Raw genomic sequence first — 20,945 nt, 5'->3', positions numbered from 1 at the left:
TTAACACAGATATTATTATATAATAGACGCTGACTTGGTCTTATGTTTTAAATTACAGGTCCCTCTCAAATAAAACTATTAATCTCCGAATGTTTTACAGTCCTGTTACACTTATTAGCTCCTGGCAGCTCCAAAATTTTTAAATGAAAGCCAAATTGCTTTGGTCATGAGAAAGGAAATTAAAGCTCACTCCAGGGGGAAGAATTTCACTCTGAGATCCTCCCAAGGTAGAGTTTCATAACCTTCTGCAAGCTTGCTAAAGATGTCACTGCGTACAGGGCCGAGCGTGGTACTGATATAAAAAGAAGGCCCTTAACGGGAACAACATGTTCATTTTAGGGAGATTAGGCAGCTGGCATGTTTTACATTGGGAAAAGATGTACTCTGGGTTTTGAAATGGGTGGCAGACAGCTGTGCGGACTGAGGTTTGAGGGAGGGAGGAAGATGAGGAGGAGGAGGTATGGGAGAAGGGTAAATGGTACACTCACCAGATTCATTTGGAGGGCAGTCCTTGATGAAGAAAATATCGGCAAGGTTGTCTTCGTCAGGAGGAAGGCCCTGCTGGTGAAGCTGCAGCTTGCGGAGCCCTTCGCTCTGCTGGTGCTTGACTGATCGGAGGTGCTGCAGTAAGTTCAGCTTGGCTCGGCTGGAGTAGTCACACAACGCACAGTAGTAGTAGCAGGACTCTGAGTTACACGCACTCTCTTGTTTTTGCAAGTGCTGCAGGAGGGAAGGATGTGAAAGCACAGATGGAAAGGGAGAGAGAAAGAAAGAGAAAGGGGAAAAAGTCATTAGGGGCTATACGCTTCACATGAAATTACAGCCGTCGTTTGTTTCACGGCCTGAGACAGCACCTACATGAAACAGATACTTCCTTTCCCCAGTAATAATCTCCCCACATGAAATGCATTCCTCCCAGCTTTGTCCTAATCATAAATACTGATAACAAAGAGAGATTGTCAAAGCTGGGTGCTTTATAGGGGCTGCCCAACGAAGAAAAACAGACAGAGTGTGAGAGAGAGGTGCAAAGGGGGATACAAGCCAACGTGTCTCTGCCTGGCATCACGTAATCCATGACATAGGAGTAATTTACCACGACAAAAAGTCTAGCTTAACTTTAAGTCTGGACTGTGCAACTTTAGAAAGAGATAAGGGGATGAAAGAAGATGGGATCTGATGGGGATAATTTACTATCTGTGCAGCGATAAAGATAAGAAAACAAATCTACAAGGCCCTGGCAATAAAACTACCACAGGTCTGTGGCTTCATTCAGTAGGAGAGAAGCAAATCTGCCTCCATCCCACTCATAAAAACCTATGGAGTACTGTGAAACAACTTAAACATGAACTTACACACACATATTCATGTTTATGTAGTCTAAATACACACATGCTGGTTTGTGTGTGTATAGAGAGGGATATGAAGGCCTGTGACGTATTAGCAGGCATGAGTGGAAGCTAAACCCCCACGTGGCTTCTCTCTATTTCAGTTTCTCTACTGACACAAAGACTCCTGTTCCCCAGGCCCCCCCTGTGTGTGTGTGTGTGTGTGTGTGTGTGTGTGTGTGTGTGTTTCAGTGACTAAAGGAAGCACAATGGTTTTACTTCCACCATGTTGCTAATGTTTAAAAGGCCGATTACAATGATGAGTTGCGTGCACACTATGGCATGGCTATATACTGAATAAAAATATCATAATATATTTGCAAAGATTATACTGACAACACTGCAAATATCCAAAGGATCCCTCCTTGTTTCATGACTATGAGAGAGTTTAGACAGAGATGTTTTAATAGTGTCATTGATTTCAACTTCATTAGCAAAAGTTAAGTTAACTCTTGAGTTAGAGTTAAGTTTGATTCATTTCAGTGAATCAGTTAAAAACAGGGTTTGAGTTGAGGGGGGATGCGAGGGGATGGCATCCCCCTTGTTGCAAGAAATACAAAAAAGCATTCCTCTTGCAAAACCACCATCCCCCCTTACCATCCCCTTTAGATTAATTGTATCATGTATAACTTAGAACTAATCATGCAAGTAAAATATTACGTTTTCTACATTTGATAAATAACAGAGTTTAAATAACGGCGATTTGCCAGTCAGAATTAGATTTCGACATGTGTAAAGTTGCCAGATTTCAATAGGTGAAATCCCCCAATCAGATCTTGACAGTTTGGATATATTCTGTCAGGGTGACGCTTTAGTCATGCAATCTGGCAACCTTGAGTGTGAGTTCTCTCTCCACTGCGAAAAGTGGTATGTCCGAGTTTGATTTGTCCTTCCTAGTGTTCACATGAAACTTATGCCACTGAAGGTAATGGAAGTTTTCAAAAGTTTCGCACACTTTCAAAAATGAGAGTGTGCCAAGAGAACATTACAAAGAAATATTTTGTTTTCTTAAAAAAAAAAAAAAAAAAAAAAAAAAGAGAAAAGAATGTAAGGTATGAGAAGTGTACAGTTACAACGTGTACATGATTTTAACTCAAACAGTTTTCAGAGTTTCACCCATAAAACGCTTTTGTGTGTAGAACAACTTTTCTACACCACTGCATCCTTCATAGAAACAGCCCAGACTTCCTTTACTAGTTCAGTTATTGGAATAGAAAAAATGCATGTCTGTGACAGTGGGCGAGCGATCTAGAAAAAAAACTTTTTTTGTCCAGATCTATTAAATTAAAAATACATAAAAAATGCAATTCAATCAAACCATTTACTTGAATACACCTCTTCTATGATGAGCAAATTTTCAATTTCTGATTTTAAAGTACTGATATTTTTTTCTGGGGTTTAAAAATGAAAAATATGGTCATATGGTGTCCAGAGTCTCATTAAAAGCTGAAATGTATGAAAAAAAATCAGTAAAAATGATGTTGGCATTACTAGTGCAAAATAATCTTTTATTATTATTTCTTTAAAAAATAAGCAGTGAAACAATTGTGTTTAAAAATATAATTCATATTTAAAATGGTTTTGTCCACCAAATCAAAGACGTGGTGTAACCAACATGTAGGTAGCCATTTTTGTTGTTTATGTTGACCATAAAAACCATAAAACAGAGTGGACACCTTTAGACCCTCAAGACTGAGCACGAAGTTTTGAAAAACATCTGATATTTATTTTGATATTTTTATGAAAAAGCACATTTTGTTCAAGTCACGTGGTGTAACCCTGAGAAAACTTGATATTTTTGAGTCAAAAATGCATAATATTTTTACTTTAAAAAAACATTTACCTTGAAAAATTTGTCTGAAAACCTTTTGGAAATTAATGATTAAGTTTATACTCTCATGTATTCAAGGTGCAAAGAAAGTATTATTATACTTTTTACTTGATGGTTACACCGCATGACAATTTGAAAGTTTAAAATATTTTTGTAAAACATGCTATAAAGCTTTTTCAGAAATGTATGAAACCAAATTAGACAAAGATTACATTTCTGAGAACTTGACACGTGTTCTTAACTGGATTTATATTTCTTTAATATTTCTTATTTTTAACACCTTAGACAACCTTATTTGTCAATGACCCGTAAGAAAAATATGGGTCATTGACAAATAAAATAATTAAGTAATTTTGCAAAATATGTAGGAAATCATGACCACTCACATTAAAATGAAGACTCCAGTCATATCAATAATCTTTTAAAAGCTGTTTTATTCTACATGGAGAGGGTCAGCACATGAGGGCTGCCATGCTAGAATCACGACCAGCCGAATACTACTCACTTAATCTCAGTAACCGTCCTGTTATTTGACACTTTCATTCACTGATTCAAGTAATCATGGCTGACTGTGAATACATTTCTACAATGGCATCTGAAACTGAAGACTACTGATTTTAAATGATGCTGCATCCAAGCTGCTAGGAGTAAGTGTAAGTCCAAGACAACACAGACAAAAGTTACTGAGTGCACCTTTAAGTAAATACTGCTGTATATTACTCTGCACGATATTGGTGCATATAAATGGTGCATGCACACACACACACACACACACACACACACACACACACACACACACACACACACACACACACAAACAGGTGTGTTAATCTTTTCATGAAGCCTAAGAGGAAATCCTGGCTACTTTCTAATGCTAATTCCTTCACTATTTACAGCTACTAAACTGCACCTAAAAGCTTTATTTCTCTTGGTGTTTTGGTTTCCAGTGGGTCAGCTGGTATGAATGAGGTGAACAGCCTCCTTCCCTCTCTGCCAAACAGGACTGGTCTTTTTAGGGACAGTCGCATACAAATACACACACACACACACACACACACACACACACACACACGCACTGAAAGCTGGTGGGGCTTCCTAAGCTTGTTAATTCTGACAAGAGACTCCAAGCGGAGGCTGGACACAGAAGGCTAGAGCGAGTATTTAAAATAGTTCTTTGTAGGCAAAATCCGAACTGTCCAGCTTTGCACATTGTTCTATTCAGCTCTAATGTGTTTCAAACAGCAGGGCTCCAGCATTCAGCCCTGCCTTAAAATTATACACTTTAATTTGGGCTAAAGTTTTGCATTAAAATTGTGCAGCGGTGCGCCATGCAAGGCCATATAGATCTGCTAGGCTTCCTATCCGACTAACACACACATACACACAAAGCCCCGCCCCCCTCCCCCCCATCCTACAAACAGCCCCTTCCCCATTCCCCAGGCAAGCCAAGCATATCAAGTGTGCCTACAGTACTCCCAGACTAATGAACAATGTGCAAAAACAAAAGCTTGAGCGAGGCCTCCATTATCTGATCTTCTGCTAAAACACAAAAACTGGCCTTCTCCAAGCCTGAAGAAAGTACCAGCATGCCTGCAGGTGTGAGCCAGCTAAAAAGGAAACCCTTTTGACTAAATAGATTCTTGGACTGTCAGGGATTAGAGTCATGGCACCAGTGGTAACACACATCTTTTCTTTCATAAACTCTGCAGAATTTTCTCACGAGTCTGCAGGACCAGGCTCCATAAGGGGCTCTCTGTGGCCATTGAAATGTCTTAAGCTTTAATTAAGTTGAAGTTGTCAGAGGAAAGCCTTTTTGGCACAGATTCAGGGTCATTAATTACAGCTATCTTTGTTTCTTTCGAAAAGGAAGTACTCCGAAGACATGAGGGGTTACTTGTAAGAACTCCCTCCCTGTGTCCTAAACAGACTCAAACCCTGTGGAATTGGCATATAAACCTCTCAAAGACCTGCAGCTCTTGGACAACTGCTGCATGTAAAAGTACAGGCCATAAATTAAACAGAATCCAAGTAGACAATATGCTCAAAATGCAGAATCTTTGTTGACTTTTCTAAAACTTGATTTATTTTTCAACTCAATTATTGCCAAGAACTCATTCCTGAATTCTCTCAGTTTTCCTGATGTCTGTGCAACCTTTGAATCATAAATTCATTTTAAGTAGTTTTAGTGTTAGCAAAGTAGTACACAGAACATTCCAGCCCAGCTCTATTAAGATTTTTTCTAAGAAAACTGCAATATAATTTGTTTTTCTGGAGGATGACTAAACATTATTAGGATGAATAACTATTGCTAATAAACAAGCTTTTGCTTGAGGGCTATTGACTAGCTATTGTTGAAGTTGCATTCCCATCCTTAAATCACATTTATGCATATTTTGAGTTTTATCACGTTTTAGCAGACTCCATTACTACTACGTTCATACAAATATGAAATAGATTTGTGTTGCATGTGAACGGGGCTGACCGCACATCTTAAATTATTCTGAATCATGGCTGAGTATCCATTTTCATGGTCCTAATAAAATACAGTCATGTCTAACGTTTAAAGCATCAGGCAGAGAAACTGTGCATAGCTTCAAAAAATATTAATTTATTCACTATCAGCATTCCTGCTTTGTTTGTTTAAGACCTATACTGAAATTGTGTATTTTTCTTCCTTCTTTTATATACCTCTGTGGCACCGGTGCAAGCTGTTCAGAGGCTCGAACCTGGGGTTTCTGATTTATGAGGTTTAAGTTTACCATTTTTAGTTCTGCCAGACTCGCAAAGCAGTTATATACTACCTGCAAAGTTCAAAATGTTTGTGGCATCATGGAGCAGATTCCGCCTACCAAAAGTCAGCAAGCTGCTAGCAAGGAAAAGAAGGCCTATTTATTATAAAAATAAATAAATAAAAGAACAAGACTTTGGTTTTTCTCACTTCGACTTGGTTTAGTAGAAAGCTGGAGGATAAATTTTGCAGTGTTTCTGTCAAGCATAGAGCAAAATCTATGACATCGCTCCAAGTGCTGTTGGTGTGGATGGCAAAGAAACTATCTATGACAATATAGCAGAGTGCTCTTGCCTTTGATGGATAATTGTTCTAGATTAGCATTTGGCAAACAACCAAGAGTCAAAACCCCAAGGGGTCCAATCATTTTAGCTAACTTGTTGTCCCCAGGTGGCCCTTGGCATGCCGAAGTGCACATCCAGATGAATGGGAACCCCGGGCACAGGGGTCTGAGGAGGAACACCCACCTCCTGCTCTCTCTGGGCTCTCAGGACCTAATCAGGCATGAGCCAGCCAACTCTAAAGCAAAGACGCCATCATACCATGCTGCCAAAACAATGCAAATCAAAGCACCGGGGACTCCCCTTCACCTGTCAAACTAGGCCCCAATTCCCAGGGAGTGTTTTTTTCCCCAACCTGACGAGACTTATTTATTTATGCTGACTTCAATGATTACAAAACACCTCTCCTTTCCTTCCCCTCTGCCCGTCTGCTGTTGGCAGTAGGAGCCTGCTTTCATTTGTACTGCCTGCAGTGACAAAACAGACTCATTAGTGGAATTCAGAATAAGGATAAGGGCTGGCTGTTTATTCACTCTGTTCTTGTAGAATGACAAGACTTCTTGAGACAAAAAAAGGAAGGGTTAAAAAGAAGGACAGTGACAAATATCCTGTCCCTAAATTAGGGCATTCCATGCAACCATTTTTACTGTTGTCATTAGCAATAAAAAATTCAACTTGCTCTGAAAGCTTTCACCACCACATTTTAATAATAATGTGTGGCAAATGGAAAGCTATACTATACTAATTTGTACTATTTTTTCAATCTGAAGATTTCTTGTTTGTGTGCTCTCAAAGAGGCACCAGTTTCTGTGTAACTCCGGGGGCCCCAAAAACGAAAATAAACAAAAGCTTGTTTTGTTCCTCAAAGCATTTTAAACACATTCCAGCCTTACTTGGAGGCCAGCCAGGTATACGATTCCATCAATGCTGACACCGTCCAAACACATGTTACCAGTAAGCACTATTGAGCCCGGAGACATAAATGTAATGTTATATCATGGGTACTGTAGGAGTTGGCAACCCGAGCGAAATTCTTGTGTGAGAGGTATGCCCCATGCATTCCATTTAGAGATCTTGCACAAGGCCACCGTCTTGTCCGCTACAGGCAAAAAACAAGCCTGAAAAACCATATCCTTTCTACTTTGTTTCTCCCCTACCTCAACAAATCCAAAGGAATGCATCAAAGAGCCCCAAATTACCTCGTCTATTTATTTTTTTCTTTCTCCGATTCCGTCTGGTTCATCATATGTAATTATGGCTTAAGACATTCTGCCATATGGTTATCTGCTTAGGTCATATAATAATAATCATCATCCTTGCAAATGAATGCCATGTAAAGTAAGTGAATTAGCACAATGTGTCTTTCACCAGGACTCTCTCGTCTGAGGTGGCTTGCGGAGCCGCAGTAAGGGGAGCGGGACACACCCCGGGGTCCCTCCAAAATGACTAAAACCACAATTGCAGCATCCATCCACAACCTCTCATTTACTGTAATAGCTCTCGGACAAGCAGGACCAGTCTGGGGCAACACACGCCCATTTTTCCAGGACAAGTGCAGCACATTGTTTCCGAAGAGGAGCTACAATTTACTGCATAGTCACAGTAGAACAAGGAAGAACATTACAAATACGAAGGTCTCAAATCGCTGTCAAAATGTTGATGCAGGGTTATGCTGGTCAGTACCATGACTTTGGAATAGTTAATGTAAATGCTGGCCAGCCAAGCATGGTCTAAACAGAAATCCACTAAAAACAAATAAATCTACAAATTGACAGCTGGTAAGCAGAAAGTCTTAAAAAAAACTTTTGTGAGCGTGGGTGTTTCTCTTTGGAAATATTTTTCACCCTCTCATGTACATTTACAGTCATAGTAATCATGTCAATGTATGTGTGTTTGACTGTGAGAAATGGGTTTTAACAGCATTTTAATATGTTGATTGTTCTGCAATGCAATATTTCACCGATTGCTGTTAGTGCCAATTCCTGTCGACTTGAAGTAAACAGTGCTAAGTGCGTTGGAAGCCAATCATGCTATAGCTTCACACTTTTCTTACCGAATGGTAAACAAATGAAGGGGGACACACAGAGAGAAATATTTCCATGTGGTGCTAATGTTGTTGATCTGGAATATATCATTACACTTGCAATAATGCTCCTATATGACAGAAGGAAATTAATGAGAATGAATAGAACCTTAGGACACTAGAGGCTTTAATGCACAGGAGACTACGCCATCAATTGTCATGTTACCACTCTCTGTGTGAAGCAGAAAAAGTGGAACTGGCATGCAGCGGTATTCCCTAATCACATGTCTGACTGTGTCAAAGGTCAATAAGAGGTCCCTACTGCACTGTAAAAACCTCCAGACCAACACAGCAGAATTATGTGGGTTAAATGGCATCTCCACTGCACAACAAGCACATGTAATCCTTTGTTTTTATAATGCTCATCTATTAATGTGACGGAGTGTATTCTAATGAAGAACTCCACTTATCTGCATCACACAAAGATAAACAGAAAAATCCAGAGGGTGTTTGGAGGAATTGTAGGCACATTCCAACTTTCAATTTGAATTTTTTAAATATTTTTAAATCTTGTAAACAGCATACCTTTTTGGAGGCCACAATAAGTGTGCTTGGAAGTTTAAATCAAATGTTTAGAATGTATTAAAACCTAGTAAGCTGCCTACCTAGACAGCATTTTGGGAATTATAGGCAGATTCCAACTTTTAATTTAAATGTCCTTTTGAGCCTTGTGAGCTGTTAATCTTTTAGGGGGGCATTATAGGTGTGTTCATTTGAATCATGTTTTGAATGTTTTAAAACCTAGCGAGCTGTCTACCTAGACCAGATTAAATGTTGTACCATGCCTATAAATTGATGCCCAAAATGCTGTCAAGGTAGGCAGCTCACTAGGTTTTAAAACACAGCCATTTGAAACAAATCAAATGGCTATGATGTTGGCATCCTCTTGCTGCTGAATGGTAATGGGATAATAGATTCTCTTGTCTCTCTAAAAAGAATAACTGGCCCGAAACATGAAGCAGGAGCATCAGAAAATTCCATTTGCATATAACCTCTCACCTCTGTAGTTGATACGGAAGATTAAGTAGTAGTCCATAATCTTCACTCCTCTGCCAAGACAGCACGAGTGTTTGTCTTTTTCCTTAAATTCCCTTAAAAGAAAGCAAACTCCCAATGAAAATGGAGGTGTATTTATATTATGTTGATTTAAAATCTGTCGCCTGGACACTTCTCTACCATTAAATCCACTAAACTCACCATTACCCTTCAAAGCTTTGTCTGTCTCAAGCAGGAAGTAAAAAAGACCAGAGGCTGCAACTTCTTCATGCTGCACGAAAATCTGGTTTTCCGCTATTGAGTGTATTGGAGTGGTCTGAAATTGGGCTTCTCAATTAGTCAATTTAAAGGGATGCTCACCCAAAAAAAGAAAATTCTTACATCATTAACTCATAACAACACCCTCATGTTGGTTGTGACTTCCTTTAGGCATAATGTTGGCCACCATTCACTTACATTGTAAAGAAAGAAGCAATGAAAGTGAATGGTGACTGAGGCAAAAATTCTGCCTAACCTCCTTAAAAATCCAGTAAATTTGAACACTCAATTTTATTAATCATACAGTCATATGCCTTTGAGATGCTTGTTTGAGATGCTTTGTAAAGTGTCTTGGCAGAGTCTAGAATCTAATCACTAAATATAGGCACACAAATTTTCTCAAAAAAGAGCATTTCAAGCTTCATAATACCAGCTAATATGTGTATTTAATAATTCAAACTATAAGTAAAATATAAAACCATTTTTCATATATTCTCTAAGATCAAACCCTTCCCCCAAATCCCAGAATATGTTTTTAATGTGCAGCAATGCAAACAAAGAGTTATGAGCTCACAGTCTCAGGTGGGAGGGACGATCCATGCGTGTGACCCTCAGCCAGTACAGTACGAGGATGCGGCATTCCAACTAATTATGATGCATGGTCTCCTGGCTGAAATCTTTCCTTTGAAACAAGCCCATGCAAAGATGAGACAATATCCCACCTTGTGTATCTGATACGAGAGAATCTAGGCCCTACTCACCACTGTGTGCTCTCCCTATTGATATTTTTAAACATTAAACCCTTTCATGTTCCATCTGCCTTCTACCCTTCCACAACAACATAGAGGAGGGTTCCTGATTTGCATCCTATTATAGAAGGAAGGGCAAGAGGGAGGGGGGATGGGGGTAAGAAGAGAGCACAGGGATCATGGAGATAAAATGTATAAAGAGCCCTACCTCTTGCTTTGCTGCTATCACTCCTCAATGGGAGCAGTTCTTAGCCGACCGCTTTGCATATTCCCAAAGAAAATCTTCAGGAGACGAGTCTGCAGGGGCAAATGCTTTTAACCTATGCTTTATCAAAAGAGTGTAAGCAAATAACTCTCTTACCCACCCACCTATCCACACATCAAGAGGAGACGGGGATATACAGTAAACACACACACACACACACACACATACACACACACATACACACACACACACACACATATATATATATATATATATATATATATATATATATATATATATATATATATATATATATACAGTACTGTGCAAAAGTTTTACGCACTTAAGATGTTTCACAAAAACATTTGTCTTTAGATGGTTATTTATATCTTCAGCTTTAGTGTGTCAATAGGAAAAATACATTTTAGACTCCCAAACATTCCTTCTGCAAATAGAATAGAAAAGATGGCATGGCCCCCACAGAGCCCCCCACTGAACATCGAGTCAGTCTGGGATTACATGAAGAGACAGAAGCAATTGAGACAGCCTAAATAGATAGAAGACCGGTAGTGAATTCTCCAAGAAGTTTGGAACATCCTATCTGCCAACAACTAAGAAAAACTGTGTCCAGGTGTACCTAGGAGAATTGGTGCTGTTTTAAAGGCAAAGGTGGCCACACCAAATATTGATTTAGCTTTTTTATGTTTACTGGACTTTGTATGATGTTAACTGATAAATGAAAACTATTTATTGCTATTATTTTTGAAGACATCCTCACTATGCAAAATTTTTCACAAGTGCCTAAAACTTTTGCACTAAAAATATACATATATACACACACACACACATATATATACACCGATCAGCCACAACATTAAAACCACCTGCCTAATATTGTATGTCCCCCTCGTGCCGCCAAAACAGCACCAACCCGCATCTAGCATTCTGAGATTACATTCTTTTTACCACAGTTGTGCAGTGTGGTTATCTGAGTTACCGTAGATTTGGTCCGTTTGGCCATTCTCCGCTCACTGGATGTTTTTTTGTTTTTGGCACCGTTCTGAGTAAATTCTAGAGACAGCTGTGTGTGAAAATCCCAGGAGATCAGAAGTTACAGAAATATTCAAACCAGCCCATCTGGCACCAACAATCATCCATGCGATTATCTAATCAGCCAATCGTGTGGCAGCAGTGCAGTGCATAAAATCATGCAGATACAGGTCAGGAGCTTCAGTTAATGTTTACATCAACCATCAGAATGGGGAAAAATTTGATCTCAGTGATTTTTTGGTATGATTGTTGGTACCAGACGGGCTGGTTTGAGTATTTTTGTAACAGCTGATCTCCTGGGATTTTCACACACAACAGTCTCTAGAATTTACTCAGAATGGTGCCAAAAACAAAACAAAAAAACATCCAGTGAGTGGCAGTTCTGTGGACGGAAATGCCTTGTTGATGAGGGAGGTCAACAGAGAATGGCCAGACTGGTTTGACCTGACAAAGACTGTAGTAACTCAGATAACTGCTCTGTACAATTGTGGTGAGAAAAATATCATCTTAGAATGCTTTTCTGAGATGCAGGTTGGTGCTGTTTTGCTGGCACAAGGGGGACCTACACAATATTAGGCAGGTGGCTGATCGGTGTGTGTGTGTATATATATATATATATATATATATATATATATATATATATATATATATATATATATACTATGTGTATGTGTGTATATATATATATATATATATATATATATATATATATATATATATATATACATATATACACCGATCAGCCACAACATTAAAACCACCTGCCTAATATTGTGTAGGTCCCCCTCGTGCCAACATACATAAATGTATGTATGTATTTATGTACACTGGCAGCCAAACATTTGGAATAATGTACAGATTTTGTTGTTTTGGAAGGAAATTGCCACTTTAATTCACCAAAGTGGCATTCAACTGATCACAAAGTATAGTCAGGACATTACTGATGTAAAAAAACAGCACCATCACTATTTGAAAAAAGTCATTTTTGATCAAATCTAGACAGGCCCCATTTCCAGCAGCCATCACTGCGACACCTTATCCTTGAGTGATCATGATACATTGCTAATTTGGTACTAGAAAATCACTTGCCATTATATCAAACACAGTTGAAAGCTATTTGGTTCGTTAAATGAAGATTAACATTGTCTTTGTGTTTGTTTTTGAGTTGCCACAGTATGCAATAGACTGGCATGTCTTAAGGTCAATATTAGGTCAAAAATGCCAAAAAAGAACTAGCTTTCTCTAGAAACTCGTCAGTCAATCATTGTTTTGACGAATGAAGGCTATACAATGCTTGAAATTGCAAAAAAAAACTGAAGATTTCATACAAAGGTGTACACTACAGTCTTCAAAGACGAAGGACAACTGGCTCTAACAAGAACAGAAAGAGATGTGGAAGGCCAGATGTACAACTAAACAAGAGGATAAGTACATCAGAGTCTCTAGTTTGAGAAATAGATGCCTCACATGTCCTCAGCTGACAGCTTCATTGAATTCTACCTGCTCAACACCAGTTTCATGTACAACAGTAAAGAGAAGACTCTGGGGTGCAGGCCTTATGGGAAGAATTGCAAAGAAAAAGCCACTTTTGAAACAGAAAAACAAAAAGAAAAGGTTGGAGTGGACAAAGAAACACAGACATTGGACAACAGATAATTGAAAAAGATTGTTATGTATCTTAACCCCATTGAGCTTTTGTGGGATCAGCTAGACTGTAAGGTGCATGAGAAGTGCCCGACAAGACAGCCACATCTATGGCAACTGCTACAGGAAGCGTGGGGTGAAATGTCACCTGAGTATCTGGACAAACTGAAGGCTAGGATGCCAAGGATCTGCAAAGCTGTCATTGCTGCACGTGGATGAATTTTTTTTTTTAATTGTAATAGTAATTTTTCACATTATTAATGTCCTGAATATACATTGTGATCAGTTGAATGCCACTTTGGTTCCCATAAGATACAAAAACAGACACACACACACACACACACACACACACACACAAATATACATATTACATCTAACGCATATAAACATATCAATTTACAACATGGTTCACAACACTAAACTGTGGTATTGTAAGTCAATATGACTGATACAGCTAATGCTTCAACCACAGTTTATGCAGTTACAACCCAAAAAAGGAAAGACATTGTTTTTGTTTTTTTCAATGAAAAACCCTAGCCATATTCTGCATTCCACTGTCCACTCAACATACCACTGGCTACTTTGAAGATTACTGAAATTTTTGCCTTTGTTCTCCTCTGGAGAATCACAAAACCTAGGCAGCCTTCTTTTCAAACACACTGCACTTTTGGGTGAACCATTATGATTCCTGCATTCAGTAAAGCATGATATTTAGAGCTTGTGAGAGGAAACAGAAGGAAGTATTTGAAAAAGAAAGTAGAAAAATAATAATTCTATAGTACAGTACTAAAAAAAAAAAAACACTGGCCATCTGGATGTCACGAAAATTATTTTAAGCATTTCAAAAAATTATAACAATTATAATTCAATGGGTTAATTCAACTAAATGTGAAAAAAAAAAAAATAATAATAATAATAATAATCATGGCCGTAATCCCAAACAAATGAGTGGAACTTCTATCAGGTCTATTTCAAAGCATTAAGGATTACTAGTAATGGTCTAATCCTGCTGAACCTAAGGGGAGGTAAATCGTATTGTGTTGGAAATCCTGGCCAGGAAGAACAGGAGGTTAAAGGAGTTCTTTGCTCTGTAATCGAATATTACACTCTACTTATCTATTCAGTGAGCACCTAATGTTTAAAATCAATTACTTGAGGAATGCTTTCTTGCATTCAGGTCTGTTAATGTGAGCAAAAACTGCCACCCATGACTGCTGCTCTGTTTTTACTCGGGCATCTGTTCATGGCCGTGGCTCTTATTAAACGACACAGGTCAATATTGATCTTAATTCCAGTCTTTTCTGCAAACTCTCTCTTTGCTGTTAATTGTTGACTGTCCTAATAATCTTTAGGATCCTTTTTTTAATGCATGATCGTTGGCTGCACGCATATTCTTAAAGAAAATAACTGGAAAATTAAAGGTTAGCACTGAAAAAGAAATCTCGAGGGAACGTGTGATGTACAATCATACATTTATTGTCCAATAATGCTTTCCAGGCAAAGTCATATGTTTGCCCTCCATCTGTATCTGAAGAGTCAAAGCAAAGTTAATTACCCTCAGCCAGCTATTTCACCAAGAATATCATATTATTGCAATTCAAGTCCTTCCACGGCTGGCCTTATCAGAGAACTGTGAGTCATCCTTTGTTAAGCTGGGCCCAAATCCCATGAGAAAATGGACGGATGGGGGGGGGGGGGGGTAGTGAAAAAAGGGAAGAAAAAAGAAAGAGAAAAGAAAGGGGTAAAAAATGACAAACTCCTGCCACTCTTTGTTCCTGGGAGTGCCACGCTCCCTTTTGGGGCTCCGTAAGTCTTGTTTCCCCTGCTATGGTTCCCATACCTGTCAACCTCAATAGACTTCACAGTGCCTGCACACGGACAAATGGGCTGACCTGGCTGGCCTCTCTGACCCAGGGCCAACAGGAAGATCACATCTGGTTATTAATATCAGAGCATCCTCGTATGGCGGCCCCCCACCCATCTCACAAAACAGACAAAAAGAGAGAGAGAAAGAAAACAGCAAGAAAAAAAGCAGGAGAGAACCAAACAGAGAGGGCTGTCTGGGTTGCCACATTTTAACAAGTTGTCGATCAGCAAACGTTAGTTCTGCAGGGCCGGTGTAGAGATGACCATCTGCTTACAAGTGGGGAGGGCATGATGGGAGATATACCTATTAATATCTATGAGGATTAATGACAGCAGGGCCTAGCTGAAGCCTTGGTTTTGTGTTTGCACTCACACTCATCTGTCTGTATGCTTTAATTATACCCCTCCCCCTCCTCCCTCCCCTGAAAGATTCCCATTGTAATCCGCGTGCAGGTGAAAGACGAGAGCATCTGAATAATCTGGCCCCTCTCTTGGGTCAGAGCGGCAGGCTGAGAGAGTGCTGACATACTTTTATGCCTGCAAAGAATAAGTGGATAAACTGACGCATTTGTGAGGCTGTGGTTTTGTTTGCGTTTGTAAAGTGAGGGCTGATATAATGCTGTTTGGACCCGAGCAAAGTCCTTCAGCAATGCGGCAGTCCCACTCTTTTTGACAAACAGCTTAGACCAGGCAATGCCTGCTTTTCCTCTTTCTTTTGGTCTTCCTATCCCACTTTCTCCAATGTTTGGATGCCTGCTATGCAGTGTAGTGTTTAATTTTGAAGATACTAAAAGCTAAATTATTTAAAAAACATTATGGATGTTTATGTTAGTCAAAAATTACTATTGACCAGCTGTAAAAAAACAATCCAAAACTATCAAAACTACATATTTTAAGGCACTTCATGGAGGGTGTTGTTGTGGCCTAGTGGATCATGGTGCTAATTTGGGAGATACAGGTTTGTATCTCAATCTTTTCCACCTCAATCTCTACTGTATTAATAAGAATTGGCAAAAAGCCTCAAAATAAAATAAATATTTTGTGCTCACTGACAACAATGATGATGATGATGATGCTATAGGAAATTTGCGTGCAAAATCAATCCTCCCTGTTCTTCTATACCACAATTGCTTTTTATGCAAATACCATCAACTCAATCTCCTGTCCATTTTACCATAAGATTGGGTGAAATGACAGACAATAATTTGAGCTGCATATATATGGGACATTTGATTTTCAAATGAGGAGGAGTTAGCCTGACCTTCAGTAATGAATGTGCTATAACCGCCGACATAATAATATGCCCATCAACCAGCAGCCATCTTGGTTTTGAAAGACGGACTGAGAAGAGTTGGGGGGGGGGGGGGGGGGAGGAGTATATACATACAAACAGAGGGGAAAAAAACGGCTGGGGAAAAAAGTCTTGTTAATAAATCTGAAATTCCAGTCTCCTCTCTCTCACATTCTCTCCTCCTCCCTCCTTTCTCTGCTCCCCTCTTTTAATTTCCCCTCTCATTTCCCTGCCCCGACCAATGGTGTTGCCATCCATATCATGGATAATGAGATGGGCTATCTGCCTCTCCCTGGGGACAAGGCCATAGAAAGCCCGTTGCCGCGGCTCCATCTCCCCGCCTACCTCCACCAGAGAGTGGTGCATTATGTCCATGTGGCGGGGAGAAAAGGGAAAAGGAGGAGGAAAATACAAATATGGAAATAGTGTCTTGGACTCACGACAGACAGAAAATTCTGCTTGACTGATGACAAATGCTCTGATAGGGGCCAGGCTGTTGTAATTAGGGGTGGAAAGAGTACTGAAAAATAATACTGTAGTATTATTAATAATAAAAGTACTGTTATTTCTTAAAAAATGTCGTTTGAGTAGAGTAAAAGTACCTGTCCTAAAAACTACTCAAATAAGAGTAAAAAAGTAGCTCATTTAAAAGTACTCATGAGTAGTGAGTATTGAGTACTGAGTTGCGAAAGCTATGCCCCTTTATAATAAAAACTCGATGCTGCAATTTAAAAATGTAGCACACATACCGTAATTCCCTTCTATGGCTGTTTGCCAGAAAGAATAAAAAATATAGGTATTTTATAGGTGTTTATGATTGACAACTTTTAAAATACATCACTTATCTATGAAAAATGTAAACACTACATGAATCTGATTTAAAATAATAAATAAAAGGGTGACATGATTTCAGAAATGAAAAGATGGAAAGGTTATTTTCAAAATCATAATGTTTGAAACAATTACATTAAAATCAGTTTATGTGTAAGGTCTAAATTTCCCTTAATGGCGACTAAGAGAGTTATTGTTGCGCATAAAACATGTTCAAAACAATGCAAGGAATGCAAAAAAAAAAAAAAAAAAACACTAAAAAGCAGGGTCACTTGGCACGTCATGTCCCGCACAATAGAGGCGGTAGAGCAGTTGTTTGGTACAGGGGCCACATTGGGCTTTAAAGGAATAATTCACACAAAAATGAAAATTCTCTCATCATTTAGTCACCCTTATACCATCCCGGATGTGTATGACTTTCTTTCTTCAGCAGAAATAGATTTTTAGAAGAATATCTCAGCTCTTTTGGTCCATACAATGCAAGTGAATGGGCGCCAAAATGTTTGAGTGGACTATTTCTTTAAGTAGCACATGGGGGGCCACACTGTCCTCTTTTTGAGATACAATGTTCCACATTTAGTTCTTGTATCTTTTAAGCCCAGCAATAGTTGTGTTTTCATTCTAATGCATGATGCACAATTTTCTGAAGTTTGTGACTGGTGGAATTTTCTGCCTGAAGTATTGCTCTACAAAGGTTGATACTTTTCTATCAATCATTAGAAAAAACTTGATAAAGGCTAAGTATAATTGTAAATGATTGCATCATCATTAACACTCTCTCTACAACAGGGGTCGATATTATAAAAAAATAAAACTAACATTATTATTAAGAAATATTATTATTAAAAATGTCACTGTTTTATTCTATTACATGAATACTTTTAAAGCTACTCAAGTTATTCAGCCAAAAGTAGTGAGTGGTTTTCTTGTTTCCTTGTTATTGTTGTTTGATTAATAATCTTTATATGACATATAAAGCCTACTAGATAGTGCTCAATTCGGTTACGTGCACACTTCAAGTCCGACATTTTGACACAAATACGCTTTTTGTCCCACTGTTTACGTTCACTTTAGACCAAACAGACTGCGTTTACATTAATGCCTCACCAAGACAGGCATTGGCAAAATTATGAAGTGTATTTGGCCATTTAAGCGCATGTAAAGCGCACAACCATTAGCCACCTGTCAATAAAAACAGCACGCAGCTACAGACGTCAGGAAATAAAAAGTCAGTCTTTTATATTTTATCGAGATCAACTAGTGGTTGTCTTGCTATCGCAATCGATGTAATGAACACCCCTGTTCTAGATGCAGAACATAGGCTAAGTATAGAAAATTACTCAAAAGTTGATCATTGATATCGTGGCAGCTCTTCTTTTTTTTTCTTTTTTTTTTCAGATAAACATCAAGACTGTTTTATCGCCTAGCCCTATTGATAACTTTGCCTTAATCTCTCACATCAACCCATTAATCTCAGTGATAGATAGCTAAACCTCGATATGTTTCTTAAAATTGCTGATATCTGGCTTGAGCAAGTTAAACTCACATGACACAGTCAAGCAACTGGCCTTTTTCACTGCGAAAAGCCCTTTCAGGTGCGGCCGAGATGTTCAGGTGTTGAACTGTGCTTGAGGATTCCTCCACATCCGTAACAGTTGCCGCCGGATCTGCAGCTGCCATTCAAGTTTTTTATGTGTGATTTGATTTGACGAGAGTCAAGAGACTCTCCTTAGCCAATCGTGTTGATAGATAAAAATAAAATCAGGAAAGGGAAGTAGTGAACACAGACGGTTGGAAAATAGCGCATTGAAAGTACAGTTACAGCACTTAAAATGTACTCAAGTAAAAGTATATCATTTTAAAACTACTTAAAAAAAGCAGAATTCCTGGGAAAAACCACTTAATTACAGTAACGTGAGTATTTGTAATTCGTTACTTTACACCCCTGGTTGTAATTAAGCAATTCATAGCTTCTGACTCGCAACTGGGGGATACACACTGGACATCCCTGTGTTCTGCACACAAGCCTCCAGAGAGAGGAAGTATAGAGAGAGAAGGGAATATACAAACAGATGGTGAGTGAGAGAGAGAATAGGAGAGAGAAGAGGAGCCATGTGAGGAGCACCTGGTGAACAGGTGCGAGCTGGTATTTGCATTTCCCCTTACATGCTTTCTAACACACTGACCATGAACATTCTTGGCTTCAAATGACCCGAGTGCCCACTGCAAATCAGCTCTTTAGAGAAACAGACATTTCTCACCATTTCTTAATCAAGCGTTACGCCGCCTTCGAAAGGCCTTGACAGATTTACACTCGGCTACATCTGCGTTTATTTGAGTGTTTATTAATGATAATTGTATCATGACAATGCATCATTACTATAACCAAAAGCCAAACACTATAAGAAGCCAAGTATGTCCATTGTATTTATTTTAATAGCAGAGTTACTTCATATGGTGAAAAGAAAATCCAAGGCTGTTTTAGGTGTTGGCTTGGGAGCTTTAAAACCGTCGAAGCCACGTCCTCGGCCTCTAATGTGAAGCTTTTTTACATTTACTCACCATACTCTTTCAGAAGAAGAAACATTGCACAGCAAATGTAATTTAGGTCATTTCTTAAAGTCTGGAAAACCTGTAATCTTAATTTCCTTTCGAAAATCATAGGTACAGATCTGCAATAAAAATATTGAATATCCTTTTTGTTTGTCTCCTCAATCATTTTTAGCCATAAAGATACTTATGTTCCGGACTCATCTGGAAAGGTCATCAATTCTTTGTTCTTTAGTGCTACCCTTTCACCTTTAAGCATAAAAGACGAGGTGTTTTTCTGGTCAAATAAAGAAACCTTTTTTCTTTTTTCCCCCCAACATTTACTACCAAATATACACGAGTGAAATGGCCTGATTCCTGCCAAAAGCATTAGAAACCGCATCTGTAGAACAGATTTTCCTCTCTCCCTGGGTAAAGGTGGGGTGCGAGGAGATGAGAGAGCCAGACCGAACTCCCTCACCCCCTTTGTGTCAAATGAACGCCCCTTTTTCTCCATCAAAATTGAGCGGCATCACCTGTTGACGCTTTTTGAAGTGTGAGCTAATAAAACTCTGTCCATTTGAATGCTAATATTTTTTACCTTGACTCCTCTTTTTTACCTTGATAACTTAAGGGCAGTTCACATAAAAAGCCCTACAAACAACAGCTTGTCATTAGATTAAATGTCTCTCTCTTTCTCTCTTTTTGGCAAGATCATTCACTTCCAAACTTCAAATGGAGACAACTGTCATGCTGGTTCAGGATATGCCATGAATAAACCTGAAAGATCAACACCATTTTAAATCCTAAATATTCCATAAAAGCCACCTGCTGTTCTAGAAAATAACTGAGGACAAGTAAAAGCATTAAAAAGATGTACCTCAGTTTAGGAACATAATGTAATCTAAAAATTAAGGTAAACTTCAATCTAACATTTCAGATCAGTTTACAGGTCAAACAGATGCAATAATTTCAATAATCAATCATGCAATGACACATTCATACATGCAAGTGATCAAACAAATGCGTAAGGGCCAGACTTGCTAAAATCATGCTAGGGCTTTCTCTTCTTCTAATCTTCAATCTAGTTGCCTTTTGACATGATTCAAAATGCTCTTTGTTGCCATGGAGCCTTCTTTATTTGCTTAGAGAATTATC

The 20,945-nt window shown here is 38.7% G+C and overlaps 1 protein-coding gene across 1 annotated transcript in view; it reads right to left on the bottom strand.

Annotated features, from left to right (window-relative positions):
- LOC127432077 (zinc finger homeobox protein 4-like) overlaps nucleotides 1–20,945 on the bottom strand; it is an 86,889-nt gene that overhangs the window by 43,652 nt on the left and 22,292 nt on the right. Inside the window, exon 4 of the mRNA XM_051682869.1 lies at nucleotides 489–720. Coding sequence (XP_051538829.1) covers nucleotides 489–720 — 232 coding nt within the window. The remainder of the gene's footprint in view (nucleotides 1–488; nucleotides 721–20,945) is intronic.

Source organism: Myxocyprinus asiaticus, chromosome 41 (assembly GCF_019703515.2).
Source record: "Myxocyprinus asiaticus isolate MX2 ecotype Aquarium Trade chromosome 41, UBuf_Myxa_2, whole genome shotgun sequence".
Taxonomy (NCBI): Eukaryota; Metazoa; Chordata; class Actinopteri; order Cypriniformes; family Catostomidae; genus Myxocyprinus; species Myxocyprinus asiaticus.
Note: the sequence above shows the minus strand (reverse complement) of the source record. Positions and strands in the feature narration are given on the sequence as shown.